The sequence below is a fragment of the Centroberyx affinis genome, unplaced genomic scaffold (genome assembly GCF_046629955.1).
Source record: "Centroberyx affinis isolate AG114_WGS23_722 - 3 ecotype Tasmania unplaced genomic scaffold, CSIRO-AGI_Caff_v1 ptg000807l_1, whole genome shotgun sequence".
Classification (NCBI taxonomy): Eukaryota; Metazoa; Chordata; class Actinopteri; order Beryciformes; family Berycidae; genus Centroberyx; species Centroberyx affinis.
The window spans coordinates 45,270-63,611 of NW_027279410.1; the positions used below are offsets into that span (position 1 = coordinate 45,270).

Here is an 18,342-nt window from a genome sequence, read left to right on the forward strand (position 1 = left end):
GCCAACTTTAATACTGATTTTGCAAATACAGTTTGCTGCAAGCTGTTATATGCTATTCCATGATTCTTATGGACTAGACCACGCCCACTTTCACCTATCTCATACAAACCAAAACATTTTGACTAGTACATGGTCCTAGAGCATGTGTAGCCTACCAAATTTAATGCAATTTCAATGACCGGATTAAGAAATAACTTTTTGTGGTCTTTGTGGCGCCTCCTATTGGTTGTTTTTGGAATGTCATTACAATCTGTTCCGGTTAACTTCTCTTGAACGCTTTCACACAATTTTGTGCTGACTACTTATGGTTAGGTTTGTGTCAGGCCACGCCCATGGTCAAGATCATTAGTTGATGGTGGCCATATTGTCTATCTGATTGGGCTCGTTCATGGCTCATTTGTGTATATAGGTCTCCTGAAACTGTGTACCAAATTTGATGTTCATAAAAACAAATCATAATAAAAAACCCTTAGGGACATTTGTTTTTTGTTTTTTTTATATAGCAAAAATCCAATAGGTAGACTTTAGTGTTAAATGTTGACCTTTAATTACATAATTTGTCAGGGTGATTGCAAACCCACCTTAAGTTATAAGCCATTATGTGACACACACACACACACACACACACACACACGGTTGTGTGGTTGCTGTTGAGAAACAGTAAGGACAGGGATGTATGAAGCCACAGACCCCTGAGTTTATTCTAGGGAGCCCAACTGAGGAGAGTTCTATTGTACCAGATAGGATTTAGAACAGAGTTCATGCTGTCGGTGGAGAGGTAACAGTGGGGGGGGTGAAACCTCATTCATAATCATTCTTATATTCTACTTGCCTGCTGGGCTGACATCTACTAAATGAAATAATCATAAAACGTATTTATTCCCTATTTTCTTTGGGATTATTATTATTATTATTATGTGATTATGATTACCTTATTTTACTCTTCCGGCCTTCACTTGGTGATCACTGGGTTCATAGGTGACCGTCAGCACCGGTCACCGTCACATGCAGACGGCGCGGTGCTACCGCCACCTGGCGGCCAGACGTAGCAGCGCCCTCTACTCTGTATGCATTAACACTGTGGAAGATGGCGACTCGAGTCCTTCAGAGAGTAAGCAATGGCTTGGATCGGGCTAAAAGCAGGGCCCAGTCGGCAGGACAGGTCGTCGTTTTCAGCAGGTCAGACAATCATCAGTGTGCATGTTGAGTTTTCTTCCTGTATCGTGTCTGAGAGCGGCTGTCCTCGCGATCTGCCGTTAGCTTCCTGCTCCTCCTTCTGCAATGGCTAGGATGAACCTGAGCAAGCTAGCCCAAGTAGCCACTGTCTCACTGGCCTTCACCGTTACATGGTCAATAAAGCTGGGGTTTCTGGTGAACCCCTTACATTATTAATTCTGTAAGATTAAAGATTACGTATGTCCGCTGATACAAGTGGATAGCAAATAGATACAAGTCTCTAGAGTTTATTGTTTTTGAGCATTTCAAATGCTCAAGGTCATAATTTGGCACTTTCTCTATGTTTATGCAGATGTGAAAGAAACTACATTAGGTTTCACCATGTCATTCTGACAGATAAATGCCATGCATGGGTAGATACTTTGCCCTGTTGTAATTCATATGCATCTTTATCACTGTGTGCATGCAGCAGAGGCAGGAGTAAAATATTGCGATTTCATGCTTTAGTCTATGGTTGGACTGCAATGAAGTGTTACTGTAAAATCTCCCTGAAGTGAAGTGTAACCATCTTTCTTATCAATGACACAGCAACCCATATAAAGATAATCTGTGTCTGTGTGTGTGCAAAATGTGAGCAGGTACTATGTGCTCAAGATGGGAGATAGGGCACCCAGTGTTATGATGGTTAGAGGATAATATGTTTTGTGAGATTCCCTCGTGCATCAAAGTGTTCATCACACAGCATCTTTCTTTCCAGGGGGTTGGCGACATCAAGCAGCAGAAACAGAGAGGACAGCTGGTTTAAGTCTTTATTTGTGAGGAAAGTCGATCCCAGGAAAGATGCACACGCTAACCTGCTGACCAAAAATGAGGAAAGCAACCTGTACAAAATTCAGTGTAAGTTGCCCTCACAAAATTAATACATAAAAATCTACCATATCTGAAAACCACATCTGACTGTTTTCACACATCATTTTCTTTGCAGTCCATAATGTCAAGCCAGAATGCCTGGATTCATACAACAAACTTTGGTGAGTGTTATTTACTTTATTTGTCTAAGTGTTTATCTTATAAACTTGTAGTCCAGCAGTAGTGATAGTAGTATTAGGCCTGGACAGACAGACTGAGTGTGTTGTGCAGTGTTCAGTAAAAATGTCTGTGGTTCTATTCCTGTGAGTTGATTGACATGCCGGCATGGCTTCGGTCCATCAAAGATTCTTCGCTCATACCTAAGATGACTGGAGGCCTTCTGCTTGTAGTCGGCGCTCGCGTCTAATTTAGGAATCGCAACACGGACCGAAGAAGCGCTAACAGAATACTTATGATTGTTATTGGGATTTTGCTGTTTAAATATGAGTTTCACCTTCAGCAGAGTTGCCTTCAAAGAATATGGAACTGGCCAGAAACCATGAGAGCCACAGTAGTGTACAGAACATGACTAGATGTTTATTTATTCTTGGCTTGATCCTTGAAGTTGCGTTAAATTAAGTTGTTTCTTATGTATCACAGTGAGGATGTTCTGCCGTCCATCCATGCTGATAAGTACTACCCCTGTGAGCTGGTGGGCACCTGGAACACCTGGTATGGAGAGCAAGACCAGGCTGGTAGGACTGCTAGCATCAACACACACACACACACACACACACACACACACACACACACACCCATCCCCAGTCTGATAGGCCTATGATCTGCACAGCAAACAAAGGGATAGACATGTATGTACACACCCATGCAGGTACACTGTCAGTGACTCAGAATGTGAATAGGTAAGGTCATCGGTGAGTCAGACTACGACAGAACAAATTGAGCATGTGGTCTGTAGGTCTTCCAGGATCAGTGTTTCCCATTAATTTTATTCCACAACTACATTACTTTGCGTATTGCTTGATGCCCCGGCAGTCCAGTGCACAGCTGAATTAATGCCTTTATGGTATTTCAGAGAGCAGGATTACTCATTTAGCCAGGAATCCATGAAATATAATTACATGCAATTTCTCATGATTAGAATAATTTGTCAAATTGAATTTATCTAGACGTATAAACTGATGTTGCCTATTATGGATGTCTTGTTGCCTTACCAATGATCTTTCATCATGAACAACTCATCAGAATGTATCTCATGATTATTTTTTTTAACGTTATCTGACTGAGTGATTTAGCTTTTTGAAATACCATCCTCTTCACAAAGTAATTTATGCACTGCACCAATCCAAACCCCTCATGCAGGGAGCAGAAATGTGTCAAAGGTCATAAGTCTGATGTTTTGATAAATGTGTTATTAGATATTCCTGCCTTGAAACAACTGACTCTGCTTTGGACAGTTTGTGCGATGTTGTATCTATCGTGTGTGTTTTTTCCCAGTTCACTTGTGGCGGTATAGAGGAGGCTACCCAGCGCTCACTGAGGTGATGAACAAGCTCAGGCAGAACAAGGTAAACACAATGTCACATGCATTTTTGGTCTCACCGCTGTTTAATGCTGTAACAACAGATACGCAATGTACAGCTGTCAGTCAAAGTAAGGCTTATTGAGCGGCGTCTGTCTCCCTGGCAGGACTTCATGGAGTACAGGAAGGCACGGGGAGAGATGCTGCTGTCCCGCAGGAACCAGCTTCTCCTGGAGTTCAGCTTCTGGAACGAGCCCGTCCCGAGAGAGGGGCCCAACATCTACGAGCTCAGGTCCTACCAGCTCAGGGTGAGAACCAGGGCCGGCGCTTATCTAGGCATTAGGAGTGGAGACAGAGATTTGAGAAATGCAAGCCTGGCCCAACATGAATACTTCTGCAGTGAGCTATCTCCCCCAAACTTGATCAGAACAAGCCAGAGATTTTTTTACTACCCGAAAAACCTCATAGGTGTGTAACAGATTTCTCAGCTCACGTTTTGCTTTATTACTCATTACTCTGTTTACGCAGTGTTTACTGCACGGCAACATTACTTTTTTTGGGGGGGAAAAAAGTCTGTGTTGGTGACCCAAGTCTGGACAACTGGGACCTGGCCCAGCTGAGCACAAGGGAATCATGAAACGGTTAGAGCATGACCAGGCCTGCGCCAAACCTGCAGTGCCAGGGTCCCGGCACAGAATCAAGTGTTTAATGTTGAACCAACTTATCCAGTATGATCTGAAAGACTAAGCCAATTCTCAATCAGTACTTCTTTTTTTTTTTTTTTTTACCTTTTTTATCCAACTGATGACATTTGGCTTTTTCCCATCAGCTCCCTGCTTCACATAGTTCCACACATTCACATTCACCCCAGGGTGCTGCTGCCCAGTGCACAGTCTTCTGGAGCAGCTGGGGGTTGAGCGCTCTAAGGCACCTCAACAGTAGTTGTTACAGGAGGGGGAAGCATTACTCTTTCACTTTACTGCTTTACTTTTTTACTTTTTTTTTTTTTACTGCATTACTGTTGTCGTTTTCCCAGCCAGTGCAGGGATTCAAACCGACGACTCTCCGGTCGCAAGCTTGCTTCTCTGACCTCTAGTTTGCCCATAAAACCACTGTGAGACATGTATGATGATGCTGTTTGATAGGCTTTGTGGTCTGGTGTAGCTCAACAGGTAGATCAACACTTAAACTGGTTTGAGGTTTTATTCCCAAAACTGGTTTTATATCAGCAGTGCTACATGATGCTTGGTAATCACCAGGCCAAATCCCGTGGATTAACTCATGCATTATAATCTGAAAGGCAGAACTTTTTCTCCCTGAGACACGTGATGAATGCGGGCGATTATCCCTCATCACAGACTGAGATTACAACGCAGAGAGGAGAGGGCGTTTGTTGTTTTAAGCAGCCGAGAGTGATTGTGACAGGCTTAGGGTGCAGTTATGTAACACATCATTAAAGCCTTATCTTGGTAGCTTTAGGCTGCAAGAGAGAAAAAAGAAACAAAGAGAAAATACCTGTCTCACATTTATTCAATTCATTTGTATTAATAAGTTTATTCTGGAAAGAAGAAGAAAGTATAATATCCATCTCTATTTTGTAAAGCTTTGAATTATATATGCTGTATTGTAATATGGAATATTGTTTTCTTTTCTGCAGCCAGGAACCATGATCGAGTGGGGTAATTACTGGTAAGGCAGCCTGATTCCACTTGAAACACCGAACTGTAGTTACAGACCAGTTGCACTACATGAAACCTCCACCTCCCTCATCACACTGTCATTAATAAGAGCTATTCCACAGAGGCCCTATTTTCAAACTGCACTGTCACACTCCCGAGCCAAGTGCACAAGATCCAGATTCAAGTGGAATATGTATGATTTGGCTTTCATGTTATTTCAGTGTTATGAGCCTGGAAAGATCCACTAGTGGGACGCACAAAGCCAAGGCGTCAACCATTATCAGTTAGTCCTGTGCAGCTGATTAAATGGTCTGAGATAACGCAGTATAGGTCAAAATATTGGAACGGAAAACAAATAAGTTCTAGTTTTATCGGTCACAAAATGAACCAGCAATGCAACCCCTCCTCCTCCTCTGTTCTGCACATCTCTTAGTGTTCCAAAGCCTTCTTCCTTTTTCTGTTATGAAAGTGCTGTGCTGGATCTGTGTACTTGTCTTTGTACTTGTCCAACCTGTATTTCTCTATTCAGTTGCCAAGTGGCTTTCATGTTTCAACTTCTTTGAACTTTAACTTTCAATTTTTGTACATTGGGAACCACATTTGACATTTGCCAGTGGTGTTGAAATCATTAACTTGGTGACTTTAAAGGATGATACCAGTGTTTCTGACATACGCGTTTCATGTCACTTTTGCCTTGGTAGGCATTATACTCCAACTGCTCTGTGTCTTTTCCCAGTGTATAGATATTTTGTGGTCATTTTGTGGTGATTCCTTATTGCTATATGCTTCTTTTTATATGAAAATATAGGTTATAGACCTTGAATAATGGGGGGTCTAATGGCTTCTGTCCTCTGTCGCATTGCAACCCGTCTCTCACCAGTCTTCCATGTCTCTTTCCATTGGACACAACCTAGTAAAGCAGACATGTGATATAAATAATCGTGAAAAAAAATCATATTTGATTAAAAAAAATATATTTTTACATGTTTGCATTTATGCTTACTGCAACTAGCCTTTATTTGAACAAGCCTCTATAGCCACAACATGATGAATGAGTAATGTATATGAAATGCTGTGCAGATTTTGCCAGTAAAGCAATTTAAGGCAATTTCAATCTAATTTGAGCAGTTGTAGGCTTAAACTCCTACTGCAGTGTTAGAACAACATGAAATACTGGGGCTTTATATTTGTGTATCCAGACAGTGATTATGATTTGAATAAGTGCATGTTTGATTTGGGGGAAAATATAGTTGATTTAAAACATTCCACCCACATATCAAGCCGTCTGCTGTGCATGAAATGAGACAGTATCAAAGAGGTTCGGGACCAATACTGAGTCATTCAGTCACATCTTATGGTTTCAGTTGGGACGGATAATCCTGGCTATGCAAGACCATAGTCCTCTAGCTGACATTAAAAAACACCATAGGCTAAATCCAATTATGCAAATGAAAAACAGTCCAAAGTAAATTCAAAGATGATGTTGAAATCTCTCTTTGGACACTGGTCAATAATATCACAGCCAGCTATGTGCAGCCCCAGTCTCGCTGTGCATGATGAAGTCTTGGTATTTTTGGCCGGTGTTGTGACTGCAGTTGCTCTGTTCCACAGGGCCAGAGCCATCGGCTACCGGCAGCACAACAGAGAAGCTGTGGGAGGCTTTTTCTCACAGATTGGCAACCTCTATATGGTGCATCACCTCTGGGGTAAGGGTGATGTCAAGATTACATGTTGACAATGTTTGCATCCAGACAATCGCAGGAGACAGCAAGGCTATTTACACTAATCTGGACCAGCTTTAAGCTCAATGGCTCCATTTACAGTGATGCAGTCTTACAGTGTGTGTGATCTGGTGTTCATTACAGCTTACAAAGACCTCCAGTCCCGAGAAGACACGAGGAACGCTGCCTGGCAGCATGACGGTTGGGATGAGGTGGTGTATTACACAGGTGAGCTAAGACGATGTCCTGTCCCAAGCACTGAACTGTTACCAATACTATTTATTTATGACTGAACACTTATCAAAGGGTATTTCCTTTGCCTTTAGCTCCTTATTTGTCTTGAGTAACAGGGTATTGAGCTTTTGACCTTACTAAGACTGCTCATTATCAAATGGACTTAACTGTGTGGACACACTAAATCAATTCTAAATCGTCTGCCTTTGTGTTGCACCTTTCCTCCAGTTCCTCTTATCCAGCACATGGACTCCAGGATCATGATCCCAATGAAGGCTTCCCCGCTGCAGTAGAGTGAGAAGCCGACTGCAAGCTGAAATCAAATGGCATCCTTTCAAATGTTACATCCATCCAAAACTTCACTGCCATGGTTTCAACCTCCTTTCAGTGTTGCCAACCAACACTCCCTCTCTTGATTTATTTTTCTTTTTTTCCCGACTTTGCATTGTTATTACTTCAAAACCTCTCGCTAAGATACAGGAGGCAAAGAAAACCCCTGCCCACCATGTTTCTAGTTAAAATACTCATTAAATGATATGGAAAAAGGAACCAATAGCCTATTTTTTTATGTTTTGGGGTGGGGAGAGTAAATTCGGCCGATTCAAACCTCCTGATAGTCGTTGGGTCAAGACCTTGTCCCGTGTCCAACATGCTGTGCCACATTAGAACCGGTCAATGAAGAGAGCTTGGCTCTAGTTTTAGAACGTACCAAAGTGTTGGTATGTTCTTGGAAAGAAGAGCAGCTGTACGGTGTGTGAGGGCAATGAAAGTTTTGACAAATAGTACTACTTAACCTCACTGTACAATGCAGTGGCTATTTTATTTATTTATTTAATGTAAATACAGAAATTTATTACGTCGATCGTAGGTGTGCTGCAAAGTGTCACTTTCTGTAAGATCTGATGTAAGCGATGCCATTGCTGAGTAAATCGCATGAGACAAAGCCTCTGTATATTCTCCTAGTGGAATACTGTGTTTCTGTTACAAGGTCGACAATTTTATCACAGCACAGTACTGAAGATGATCAAGTCCGACGTGCTGGAAAATCTAAGCCTCAGAATTTCATTGAGGTCTATTATAAAACCCAAAGTCCTTTTTTTTTTTTTTCTTTTCTTTTTTTTGCAAAGTACTCCTGTCAGTTGCATTTTGTGGACATTCTTCCTTTGGTTTACCTGTCATGATATGCAATAAGCTTGATGTTTTATGGTGCTGTGTTGGTGACTCCGGCTTTTACTTTTTTCTTGTGAAGACTGCATGCCTGGTTTTTAGAAACATTTTTTATCCAACATGTTTTAGTGGGGTGTAGCGATCAGCTACAATGAAGTGTGATAGCACCATCATCTGTCAATCAATGATTGAGTGAACTTGCAGCTGTAAGTGGGCATTCATGCTCCTGCCTATTGTACTTTCAGAGATTTCATTGTGAACATAAGCATGTTTTTTTTTTTCCTGTTTTTGCAATTCATGGGGAACAAAATACAGGGAAGGGCAAGAATGTCAAAACAAATTAAAGTAGTTCAGACTACTGACACCATGTTCTTCCTGTGTTTAATGCACATATTCTATAAAGGACTGAAGTCACCACACATGTTGACATGTCTTTTATAGGTCTTAGTATCCATACAGAATTAAAACATTTCTATTACTCATTGCACATACTGTAATATGCAGGAGTTGTACTAACTTACCTAAAAGCTTAAATGCAGAAAGTGCAAAAACACTGAAACACCTCCAAATAGTGTTTGGTTATTTTTTTTTAGTATTCTCTAGTATAAAAATCAGAGGGCAACAACCCCATGAAGGTATAAATTGTCTCACTATTGTAAACATTTTCATTCATTATAAAAATCTATTGAGGTCTAAGAACAAAAAATGTGCACTGGATCAAACCTTCAGAGGCACACCTTTAGGTGCAAATAAAAGGTGTTAAAATGAGTAACAGTACGGTTTTCCCTCTTTAGATCTTCTCCAGTTCCTTTAGCAGCTCTCCGAAACTTGTGACGTACCACAAACACCTCTCCTTCACCTGTGGCCTGGTGACGTTCCCACCAAATCCAATGAAAGCACTCTGAAAGAAAATATTACAACATAATAACCCAATATGCGTCACTGTATTTTCAGAGAAACCTTAAAACTCTTAATCACCCCTCAAACATGAATGCGTGAGCACACACACACTTGAAACTGACAGAACTGTGGAAACAGATATAAGCAGCATAAGATATAGATGGAGACAGATAGATATAGAGAGCAGCAGTGCATGTCATAGTCTGTGTTAATGCAGACTTACAGCAGGAGGGCAGGCCTCTAGGTCAGTGGCTCCATCTCCAATCATCACCACAGTCTTGAAGCCATATTGTTCCTTCAGCATGCTGATTACCTTTCCTTTTCCACCGCTTTCTGCTGTGGGCTGAGACTCATCAAAACCAGCATACTCACCTGAATAAATAAAAGTTTAATTTAGCAAAGGAGAATGGTGTCTTCTTAGGAACAAACTGTACCCACTGAGCAATTTGACGTTTAGCCGCTTAAAAAGACGTCTAGGCTAAAATTGGCTACATAGGGTTTAAAAGTGAAAGTTAAGTTTGCATTGTTTAAATATGTAACAATGGGATGTATGAGAGCTGAAGCAGAGACAAAACATTTAAATTATGTCTAGCACTCAGTGAGTACTTGCACTAGCTCATGCTCTGATGAAGGCCATCAGGCCAAAACATTAGCATGTTTTTGTGACATGACCAAAATAAATTGAGATCTGTCTGTGCTGCGAGTGCTACCTAGTGTCTTCTGACAATAGGTTTTGAAGTTCATAAGTTGGGATTTAGCACCACAAATCAGCAATACAGTGCATCTCTACATACAACAGTACTCCTGCTCGCTCAGAGGAGTGTTGAGACAACACTGTTAAAACAGTTTCTCTGGTAAGGGAAAAGACTCAATTTCAGAGGGCAAAGGGGTAAACAGGGTTCATTTGCTCTGCATAAAGCTCCATAACAATTTGAGGAAACAGGGAACTTGTGATGTGGATGAAGACAGAGAGATGATTCAAGCTTTGGCAGTCCACTCTTAGAAAGTTGATACAATCTCAGTTCTTTATACACTGATGGTTTTAGAAACCAATCTGTGACTCTGGCGTCCACTCTCTCTGACCTCACCGTTGAAGTAAAACTTAAGGCGGTTGGCGTAGACGTGATCCAGAGGGATGTTGAGCTGGGCGGCCACATGCTCCACAATGCAGCGGAAGCCGCCTGAGATGAGGAACACCTTCACGTTGCGTTGGTGCAGACTGTCCACAAGCTCCCTAGACAAAGAAGACAGATGTTTATTTTACCAGTGATCAAATCAAATTGGTACAGTTGCTGCTTGCTTTTGTTCCACTACTTTTGTATAGTAATAAAATTTCATCCAGTCTAGATTTTGCTTCCCGGTACTCCGGTATTGAGTGGAATACAAGGTTGGCTCAATGACCGACTTGACTCATTCAAAGATAAGAATATATAAACAAACCGGAATCTACACACACTTACTTAATACCTGCAGTCAACTGAGGCGGGTGGTCTGTTATCAATTTGTTCACTTGTTCTCTAGAGCATCGGATGATGGACAGACGCTCAGTCAGGGCCGTTTTGAATGTCACTGACCCGCCCATGGCCTTGCGAGTCCTGAAATTTGAAAGAGCAGCACAGGAGGCACAATGTTCAGAATAAACCCAGTACTGTGACACAAAACATCAGAATGAAAAATATTCCTGCAGAGCAACGCGGATAAATATGACAAAGTAAGAACACAATCACAGTGAAAACGCCACATCACATACATTTCAGTGACTGCATCCCCCACACCACAGAATTTGGCAAGCTCGTCAATGCCCTCCTCTTTGATAACTGTGCTGTCCACGTCGAAACAGACAGCCTCTGCTCTCCGGAAGATTTCCTTTATCTGTGATAGTGTCATCTTGCTGGGAAAAGACATGGAAAATAGAGACACAAAGTATGAGACACTCATAAAAAACAGCATTCAAGCTCTAGGCTTTGAACTGCAGGGCCTACAGTTAGTTATGTCTGCATAGCTTTTAGGATCAAGTAGGCAGGCTGGATGTCACTAAACGTTAGGGAGACATACTGTATCAGGGAAAATCTAATAATGTTCATCAGGCTGCAGCTTATCACGAGCTGAAAACGTGTTTTCACGTGAGGTCTGTGATGTCTGACCTGCACTTGCCTTTTTTTCACTGTTTGGATAAGTACATTCCGTGCAGAGTATGTTTTGTAACCAGTGGAGCAGTAAATTCATGCATTGACGGAAATAACTATGTGCATACGTTTCTGGATCGACAGAGCTTTTATCAAATGAACGTGTGTACCCAGCGGCTGCACATCGTGTGTACTAAAATTGCGTAACACAGCACTGTCTGTCTATAAAGTGAGATGATGGGCCGCTATGGACATCTTCTGCCAGTGTTGCGTCACCCCGTGCACACTACAGGGAGCAGGCTGGCATGCAAGACCCAAAGGAAACGAGAAGACGATGCCATTTTGGTCAAAAGACCCCTTTCTGCATTTGGTAACACTTGGCAAACAACGGTACACCACTGTAAGCGAATGACATTGAATATTAAGGCTAAGCACTAGCCAATGAAGATGTTAGGTTACCTGTCCAATCCACCTCTCTTGTCGTTATGTGCAGCCCCTTTTCGACTGTCAAAACCGGGAAACGGCTCACGCGGTAGGGCTAGGCTGCTTTCTTCAAGTAAAATTAACCCGAAATGTGCAAATTACTCTCGGCTACTTACTGGTAAGCACGGCGTTGATGCTGCACAAACAGCCGTTTCAGCATTGGCCGACCCCTCCGATACATTAAATGGGTTCACCGAGGAGGAAGAGAAACGCTGGATGCTGAGCGAATCAGAGGGAAGCCGGTGATAGCCCGCCCACAAGTCGCTCACTCACTGGCCCGGAGCCACGACGGCACGGCCTGTTAGCAAAACTACAGCCTTTATATAGGGCTTATATAGGCCTATAACGCCTATAACGAATTAGGTGTTCATGAAATAATATGTATTGTAATGTATTTCCTGTTTACTGGAATTAAAGCACAGTTTTAGCTCCAACGGCAGTCCTATTTCTACTGTAGTGGTGGAGAGTCGACCCCCAAACGGTCGATTCTTCGACTCCAACTAGCTTGAGAGTCGGAGTCGGCATCCAATAACTGTTGGAGCCGAAAGTGAAAAGAGTTGACTCTTGTTACCTGCTGCCAGCTCTCTCCATCAATGTTTTTGTTGCCGACTGTACATGATTTTGCCAATTGTTTAAGAGACATACCACAACCAGTCGTTCACCTGTTCTAACATGCAGGTGGGACCTGTACCTCCACAGTGTGACATTGTTTTCATTTAAAGATGATAAAGATGTTTTATAATGCATTTGTCTCATACTCAAAATAATCATCTTCTAACAGACTAGACATGTGGATAACGGATAGGAGGATGAGGAAAACTGGAAAATGGTATAGGCACAAACCATACTTAGGCACAAACAGTCAATTAACACCAGACTAAAACTGCTGAAGTATGAAGGGATGATGAGAACCGGTATCACTCCAGTTAAGCTGAATCAGTGTTACATTAAAGATATTGTGTTAAATGTTTAGAGGAGAAAGGTACTTTATTCCACTGCTTATGGAAAAGCACAAGAATACAATTGTTTTGGAGGAGTGTAGGCTAATTGAATCTCCAGAAGTAGTTCCTGGTTGAGTCGATTCCAGCGACTCCCACATATCAGAGTCGGAATCGACTCCAGAAATGTGCAAGCTGTGCACCGCAGTCCCTCGTAGGATTGGCCCCGCCTACGTTACGCGTCTTTTACATTGACATTATTTTCAACCAATCAGAACAGCGACCACATACTTTCTTTTGATCCATTGGCCAATGGTTTTCAACAAGGTGGGTGTTGAAGAGCGTTCGAGAAGCTAACGCTAATGTGCTAGTTCCACGTGAAGTAACCGGCGAATGTATGCAAAATGAAGAGGGCTGTCAAGGCTTTGAACCAGAAAAACCGAGGTTGCCTGAGCTTAAGCTGCTCTCGCAGGCAATATAAGCGCATCGTCTTCAGGGTGTGCTGAAAAGTCACCTGGGTCCAAAAGGAACAATGGAAATGTGAGTCTGTAACAACATAGCTAGCTTCAAAGCTCTTTGGTTAGCTTTTGGAGATGGTAGCTTAGCTTATTTAGCCTCAGTCTGGTGATGGGCAAAATCATAGAAGTCTGTTGAAAATCAAGTCCTTCATTAATAGTACTGGCAGCTACCCAGTTCCTCCACAGATCTGTCTATAAATTAAACATCACAGTTTTGTACAGTTGGCTATGTTGTAATCTCCCTTGCACTGCCCGTGCCTCGTGGTCAACCCGGACCTCAGTGGTTTTCAGAATCTGTGTGTTCAAATATAGAACCTCCTTGGTTCAGACTAACATGATATTCTGTTATTTGCAGGCCAGTGTCTGGAAATGGTGGCAAAACTAACCAAAGATGGCAATGTCCTGTTGCAAGAAATGGTAAGGGGTGATATGGATAAAGTAATTTTGAGAACTTTTCATCTCCTTTCTGTCTATTTCTCTCTCTCTAATAAGACATTTTTGGCTTTGGCACACCATGTATACTTGAAATTCTGCACCTCTGCTGGTATATGCTGTGTGAAGTTTACGTGTTTGTGTACCTCTGCTACATGTGATACATGTGAAACATTGGGTGCATATTCCATGTCAAGTCAGGAAAATTAATACTATGGCAGAGTTTCAGATGTTTTCAGAACTTAATTGACCTGAACATGTGTCTCTCTCTCAGTCCCTTGCCCAGAATAATAGTGGAGGGCTTTGAGGCGGCCAAGGACAAGGCTCCAGAGGTGCTGGAGCAGTTGAAGGTGACCAGACAAATGGAAAGCAAGACTCTCATCCATGCAGCCTGCACCTCCCTCATGGCCAAGGTCTGCACCGAAATGGATGAGCTGCTCACAGAGGTATGTGTGTGTGTGTGTGAGAGAGAGAGTGTGTGTTGGCAGTTGTACATAGTAATGATGGACAATGGTTCCCAACAACATCTGGACATGAAGAAACGGGTGGAAGATGTATGTATTATCACATGCAGTGTCTCCCTAGAATATGAGAAAATGTAGGTTGAATGTAGGCATGCTGATTCTAAGCTGCCTTTTTTTTAATCTGAAGTGCTTCACAGGTGTAAAGGGTTTTCAATTTATTCTTTTACCGTCAAAATAAATATGTCAAGTGATCAAGAAATGGATTTTACACAAATGACAGCACAGGCTCGTCAGCATGGCCGAATTCTGTGTTACTTTGCCAGTAGTGTATACAGTCAGACACCATGCCAAAGCAACAATTCACCTCATACTATGGATGAGTGATGTCAAGTCCCTCATCTGCTTCATGTATGTGAAAACAAGCTGTAACAAATAATCTAATGATGGTATTCAGTGTGATCATTAGGAAAAATGTCCTTTTTTTTTCTTGTGAATGATTAAAGTTTCATGATGTCTGATGAGAGAATGAATGTTCAGTAATTACTTGTAACGTCTCCATTTCAGCGAGACTTTCAACCAAAGTCCTTAGAAGGATTTTATAGTGACATTAACTTTGCCCCCAGACCTCCCTAGCTATAATGCAGCTTCAGGTTTTTGTCACGTTTTTTGACCCCTGATGTGTTTGCTCCCCTGATAACAAGCCTTTATCAGCCTAGCTTATCCAGTCAAACCTATAAATCGGTCGACCTCTCAATATGTAGACAAACCTTGTTTTCTGTCATTGAATTGGTGTATCCTCTTCTCGCAGGGAATTGATCCATCCGCTCTAGATGCCGTGGCTAAACAGGGGATTGTTGCTCTTTGCAGGGCCAAGAGGAGGAACATGAAGAGGTAACCGATATCTAGATGGTGCTTTACTTAATTCAAACGCATGGCCGAATTCTGTGTTACTCTTTCAATAGTAAATGCAGTCAGACACCATGCTAAATTATCTTTTTCACACTTGGTCTTAACAAAAGGATATGAGCGCTACTCTATGCCTCGGTCTTATGTCAGAGTGAATACAGTAACATGCAGCTAGCTTGAATATATGTGTACTTTGCATATATTTCTTACTCCCTTGTCTTCCATGTCAGACTGACTCTGGCCTGTGGTGGCATTGCCATGAACTCAGCCGATGACCTCATACCTGACTGCCTGGGACATGCTGGCCATGTATACGAACGCACACTGGTAAGAGGAAATCCTGTAGACTGTAGACTTGATGATTTTCTCATAGGAGAAAATGTAGGCCGTTTGATGAGGCCCCATTTCTCTACAGCTTGAATACAAAAACTTGCACAGAATCCTATTTTGTAACTTTAGACCTTGGATCTTTTAGATTTTATCAAAACGGTTGTAAGATGTTGTTGATTGATTGCCTGTCTTTGTGTGTGTTCACTTGTTCAAACACACTATACTATGTACTTGCAATGTCTGGCGTCTGACTCCAGCTCATGGCCTTTGTTGCATGTCACCCCCTCTCTCTCTCCCTTGTAGATCCTGTCACTCTCCACTGTATAATAACTAATTAAGCAGATGTGTGATTAAAAAATAACACATTTTTGTTTTGTTCCAGGGTGAGGAGAAGTAGATGTTTATAAAGAAGTGTGTTAAACTATGCTTGGTCACCCTGCTGGTCAAAGGGCCCAACAAGCACACCTTGACCCAAATCAAAGAGGCTGTGGGGGACGGCCTCAGGGCGGTCAGGAATGCCGCTCAGGACGTTATGTCTGTAGACACACTGACACACAACTGACATGTGACTCGATTACTGTTCACAGCATTAAAAAGCTAATGTTGAGGCATGGCAGAATTCTGTTCTGCCTGGTCTGTGGTGGATACAGTCAGACACCATGCAAGAGCCTCCTCTCAATTCTACTTTTGACTGGATGAACGCTGCTCCGTGCTTCATTCACTTTTGTAGGAATGAGTACAACTGTGATACACTTAGAAAATGAACTTCCTGATGCTGCTCTGCCATCGACAGATGAGTGTAAAGCTTACTTCAGCAGAGCTTGTAACATAAATCACTAAATAAACCAGAAACCTTTAAACCTCAAGAAATTTCAGCCCAGCACTGTGCCAGAATCTGATACCAGCATCAATGCATCTCAACATGAAAATTACATTTACACTGAGGTTTTCTAATTTCCTATTTTGTCTAGACTCTGGCCCAGAACGCAGTCAAACCTCAGAGTTGAAAGAGAGCTGTCGGCTAGTTGGAGCGGACCTGAGGTGGTAAGAACATGAAAATGAACCATGGTCACATTCATTATCAAATTCTATGACCTTTTTAACTGAAAATGACTTTTTTTTTTCTCTCCATCCACAGCACCGTAATGGCAAGCAACTGCATCTTGTTGGCAGAGATCATGAGAGCAGGCATGTCCTCCCTGAAGGCTGAAGGTCAGATCAGATGACAGTGATGGACATCAGTAGAGACCAACAGATGACTGCAGCACTCAGTTCTCTTGGTGTCATTTTATCCAGAAACCCAGACTGTACCTCACTCTTTGTTCATAATAAACTTGTAACTGTTTATGCAATTGGTCTTTTGTATTTGATTTGTAAATTTAAGTTTAAAGTTGTTGGGGAAAACTGCCACCAGGAAACCATAATGTCTGGAGAACCTAAAATTCAAAAGCATTGCAAAATGACATATGAACTGAAGTTGATGATACTTAGCCAATAATGAGACTTGAATTTCAAATGAAATGTAGTTTTTAATAAATAAATCCATGAGTACCTCAGCATACATTTTTAAAGTGCTATCACCACTCATCTTAAAACACTGACTCACGCCCTGTGAAGCTGTTAGCAGTACAGTATATAGCCCAGTACAGTACATCCTGCATAATGAACAAATAGCCACGCAATACACATAATCTAAGTCCATGCCATTTCAAGTATGCAGGTTCATTGCATTTCTTAATACTTTTACTTGAATATTTCTCTCACTTTACCTAGGAGAGAAGCTCAATAAGAAACACATTGAAGAATGACCAGAATAAGCTTACGACATTTTCCACTCAGCTGATTCATCTAAGTGCTACAGTACTAAATGCAGTAAGTTTTGCTTGGACTTTTAAGCCAATGCTTCACAGTTCTTAAAAGCTAAATGCTTATCAGGAAAGAATAACCCTATTTTACGGGGGCCTTATTCATAAAACAAAATCTTTGTCACTGATTTCATGGATATGATAAATTAAAATGATGTCTATGTCATTCTTATCTTGAATAATAGCATCTTGAAATTAGTTTAGATATGATTCATACTCGCATGCCTTGAAATTAGATTTGATATAACAAAGTTGGAGGTGGATATAAACCCACTGAGCCCATCAAGATAAACTGTTAAAACACATCTTTGTCTTACAATTTGTCTTGACCATGATATTTGTTCATCAAAGTAATTTTTATCAGTGAGGCTCCAAAATAACTAAAAGATAAGATGGAGACAGACTTTGCACCTTGTGAGATAAGAACATTGCTGCAGAGAAACAGTTTGGTTCCTTAAAAATGAATGATTATGTAATTTATAGCTATAATTATGTGGATGTTAGCTCTATCTGTCTCTATCTACGCGGGCATCAACACTGAAAATAAATGACCCACAGGTCTTGGAGGATATATAACAGATTTAGAGTGGATTAATTGTAAATCAATCCACATATTTCTATTCTAAAACAACCAGTAACCTCTGTCATTTCTACTGTCATCTACGCCTAGGACAGAAAGCAAGTAAACTGTTCAACTGCAACAGTGACACATCTTCCAAATTTTTAGACTCTTTGAGTAAAAACAATCAGGCTGTAGTTCCCAAATCTGCAAAAAGAGAAACCAATGCTACATTCCAATTCCATACCCTTTCCAAAGTGAGTAACTGTGTACTCCACATTAAAAACAAACTTAATATCAAACTATAGTCTAGAGGGAGTCTCTTTTTAACAGTCCATTCCTTTTACATACATAATGGAGAAAGGTAGGAAATTCCACACTGAGTAGAACGGTGGAGATTGGGGTCAAATCCCCCTGTAACCTCCTCCAGGCCTGTCCTGAGGAGCAAGTGGGTG

General features: G+C 41.5%; 3 protein-coding genes and 3 non-coding genes across 11 annotated transcripts; 5 read left to right on the forward strand and 1 right to left on the reverse strand.

Moving 5' to 3' along the window:
* The first annotated feature begins 1,056 nt into the window (after positions 1 to 1,056).
* LOC139644987 (protein NipSnap homolog 2-like) lies at positions 1,057 to 7,564 on the forward strand. Its single transcript, XM_071520543.1, has 10 exons — positions 1,057 to 1,179; positions 1,934 to 2,073; positions 2,162 to 2,207; positions 2,686 to 2,780; positions 3,541 to 3,611; positions 3,733 to 3,873; positions 5,223 to 5,254; positions 6,856 to 6,950; positions 7,110 to 7,193; positions 7,428 to 7,564. The coding sequence occupies exons 1-10, from the start codon at positions 1,088 to 1,090 to the stop codon at positions 7,490 to 7,492; spliced, it is 861 nt and encodes a 286-aa protein (XP_071376644.1). The 5' UTR covers positions 1,057 to 1,087; the 3' UTR covers positions 7,493 to 7,564.
* A 1,567-nt stretch (positions 7,565 to 9,131) lies between these two features.
* On the reverse strand, positions 9,132 to 12,065 carry psph (phosphoserine phosphatase). Of its 3 annotated transcripts, none has more exons than XM_071520545.1 (6): positions 11,992 to 12,065; positions 11,017 to 11,157; positions 10,727 to 10,861; positions 10,355 to 10,500; positions 9,490 to 9,638; positions 9,132 to 9,267 (listed from the first exon to the last, which is right to left on the reverse strand). In XM_071520545.1, exons 1-6 carry the CDS (start codon positions 12,054 to 12,056, stop codon positions 9,157 to 9,159), a joined length of 747 nt encoding a protein of 248 aa, XP_071376646.1. In that variant the 5' UTR covers positions 12,057 to 12,065; the 3' UTR covers positions 9,132 to 9,156. The 3 variants fall into 3 exon arrangements, with proteins under 3 accessions (XP_071376646.1, XP_071376645.1, XP_071376647.1); XM_071520544.1 differs by having other exon boundaries at positions 9,490 to 9,633; positions 10,350 to 10,500; XM_071520546.1 differs by having other exon boundaries at positions 9,490 to 9,633; positions 10,350 to 10,500; positions 11,852 to 12,058.
* Positions 12,066 to 13,175: 1,110 nt separating this feature from the next.
* On the forward strand, positions 13,176 to 16,873 carry LOC139644990 (T-complex protein 1 subunit zeta-like). 4 transcript variants are annotated; one of them, XM_071520549.1, is made up of 7 exons: positions 13,176 to 13,353; positions 13,687 to 13,748; positions 14,038 to 14,209; positions 15,036 to 15,118; positions 15,364 to 15,460; positions 15,846 to 16,507; positions 16,602 to 16,873. In XM_071520549.1, the coding sequence occupies exons 2-6, from the start codon at positions 13,723 to 13,725 to the stop codon at positions 15,858 to 15,860; spliced, it is 393 nt and encodes a 130-aa protein (XP_071376650.1). In that variant the 5' UTR covers positions 13,176 to 13,353; positions 13,687 to 13,722; the 3' UTR covers positions 15,861 to 16,507; positions 16,602 to 16,873. The 4 variants fall into 4 exon arrangements, with proteins under 4 accessions (XP_071376650.1, XP_071376652.1, XP_071376649.1 ...); XM_071520551.1 differs by having other exon boundaries at positions 15,846 to 16,504; XM_071520548.1 differs by having other exon boundaries at positions 16,435 to 16,504; positions 16,602 to 16,869.
* LOC139645000 (small nucleolar RNA SNORA15) lies at positions 14,521 to 14,651 on the forward strand. The gene has a single exon (XR_011695224.1). It is a non-coding gene; the product is annotated as a small nucleolar RNA SNORA15 (small nucleolar RNA).
* On the forward strand, positions 15,157 to 15,296 carry LOC139645001 (small nucleolar RNA SNORA15). The gene has a single exon (XR_011695225.1). It is a non-coding gene; the product is annotated as a small nucleolar RNA SNORA15 (small nucleolar RNA).
* LOC139645002 (small nucleolar RNA SNORA15) lies at positions 16,072 to 16,207 on the forward strand. Its single transcript, XR_011695226.1, has one exon. It is a non-coding gene; the product is annotated as a small nucleolar RNA SNORA15 (small nucleolar RNA).
* Positions 16,874 to 18,342: the final 1,469 nt, after the last annotated feature.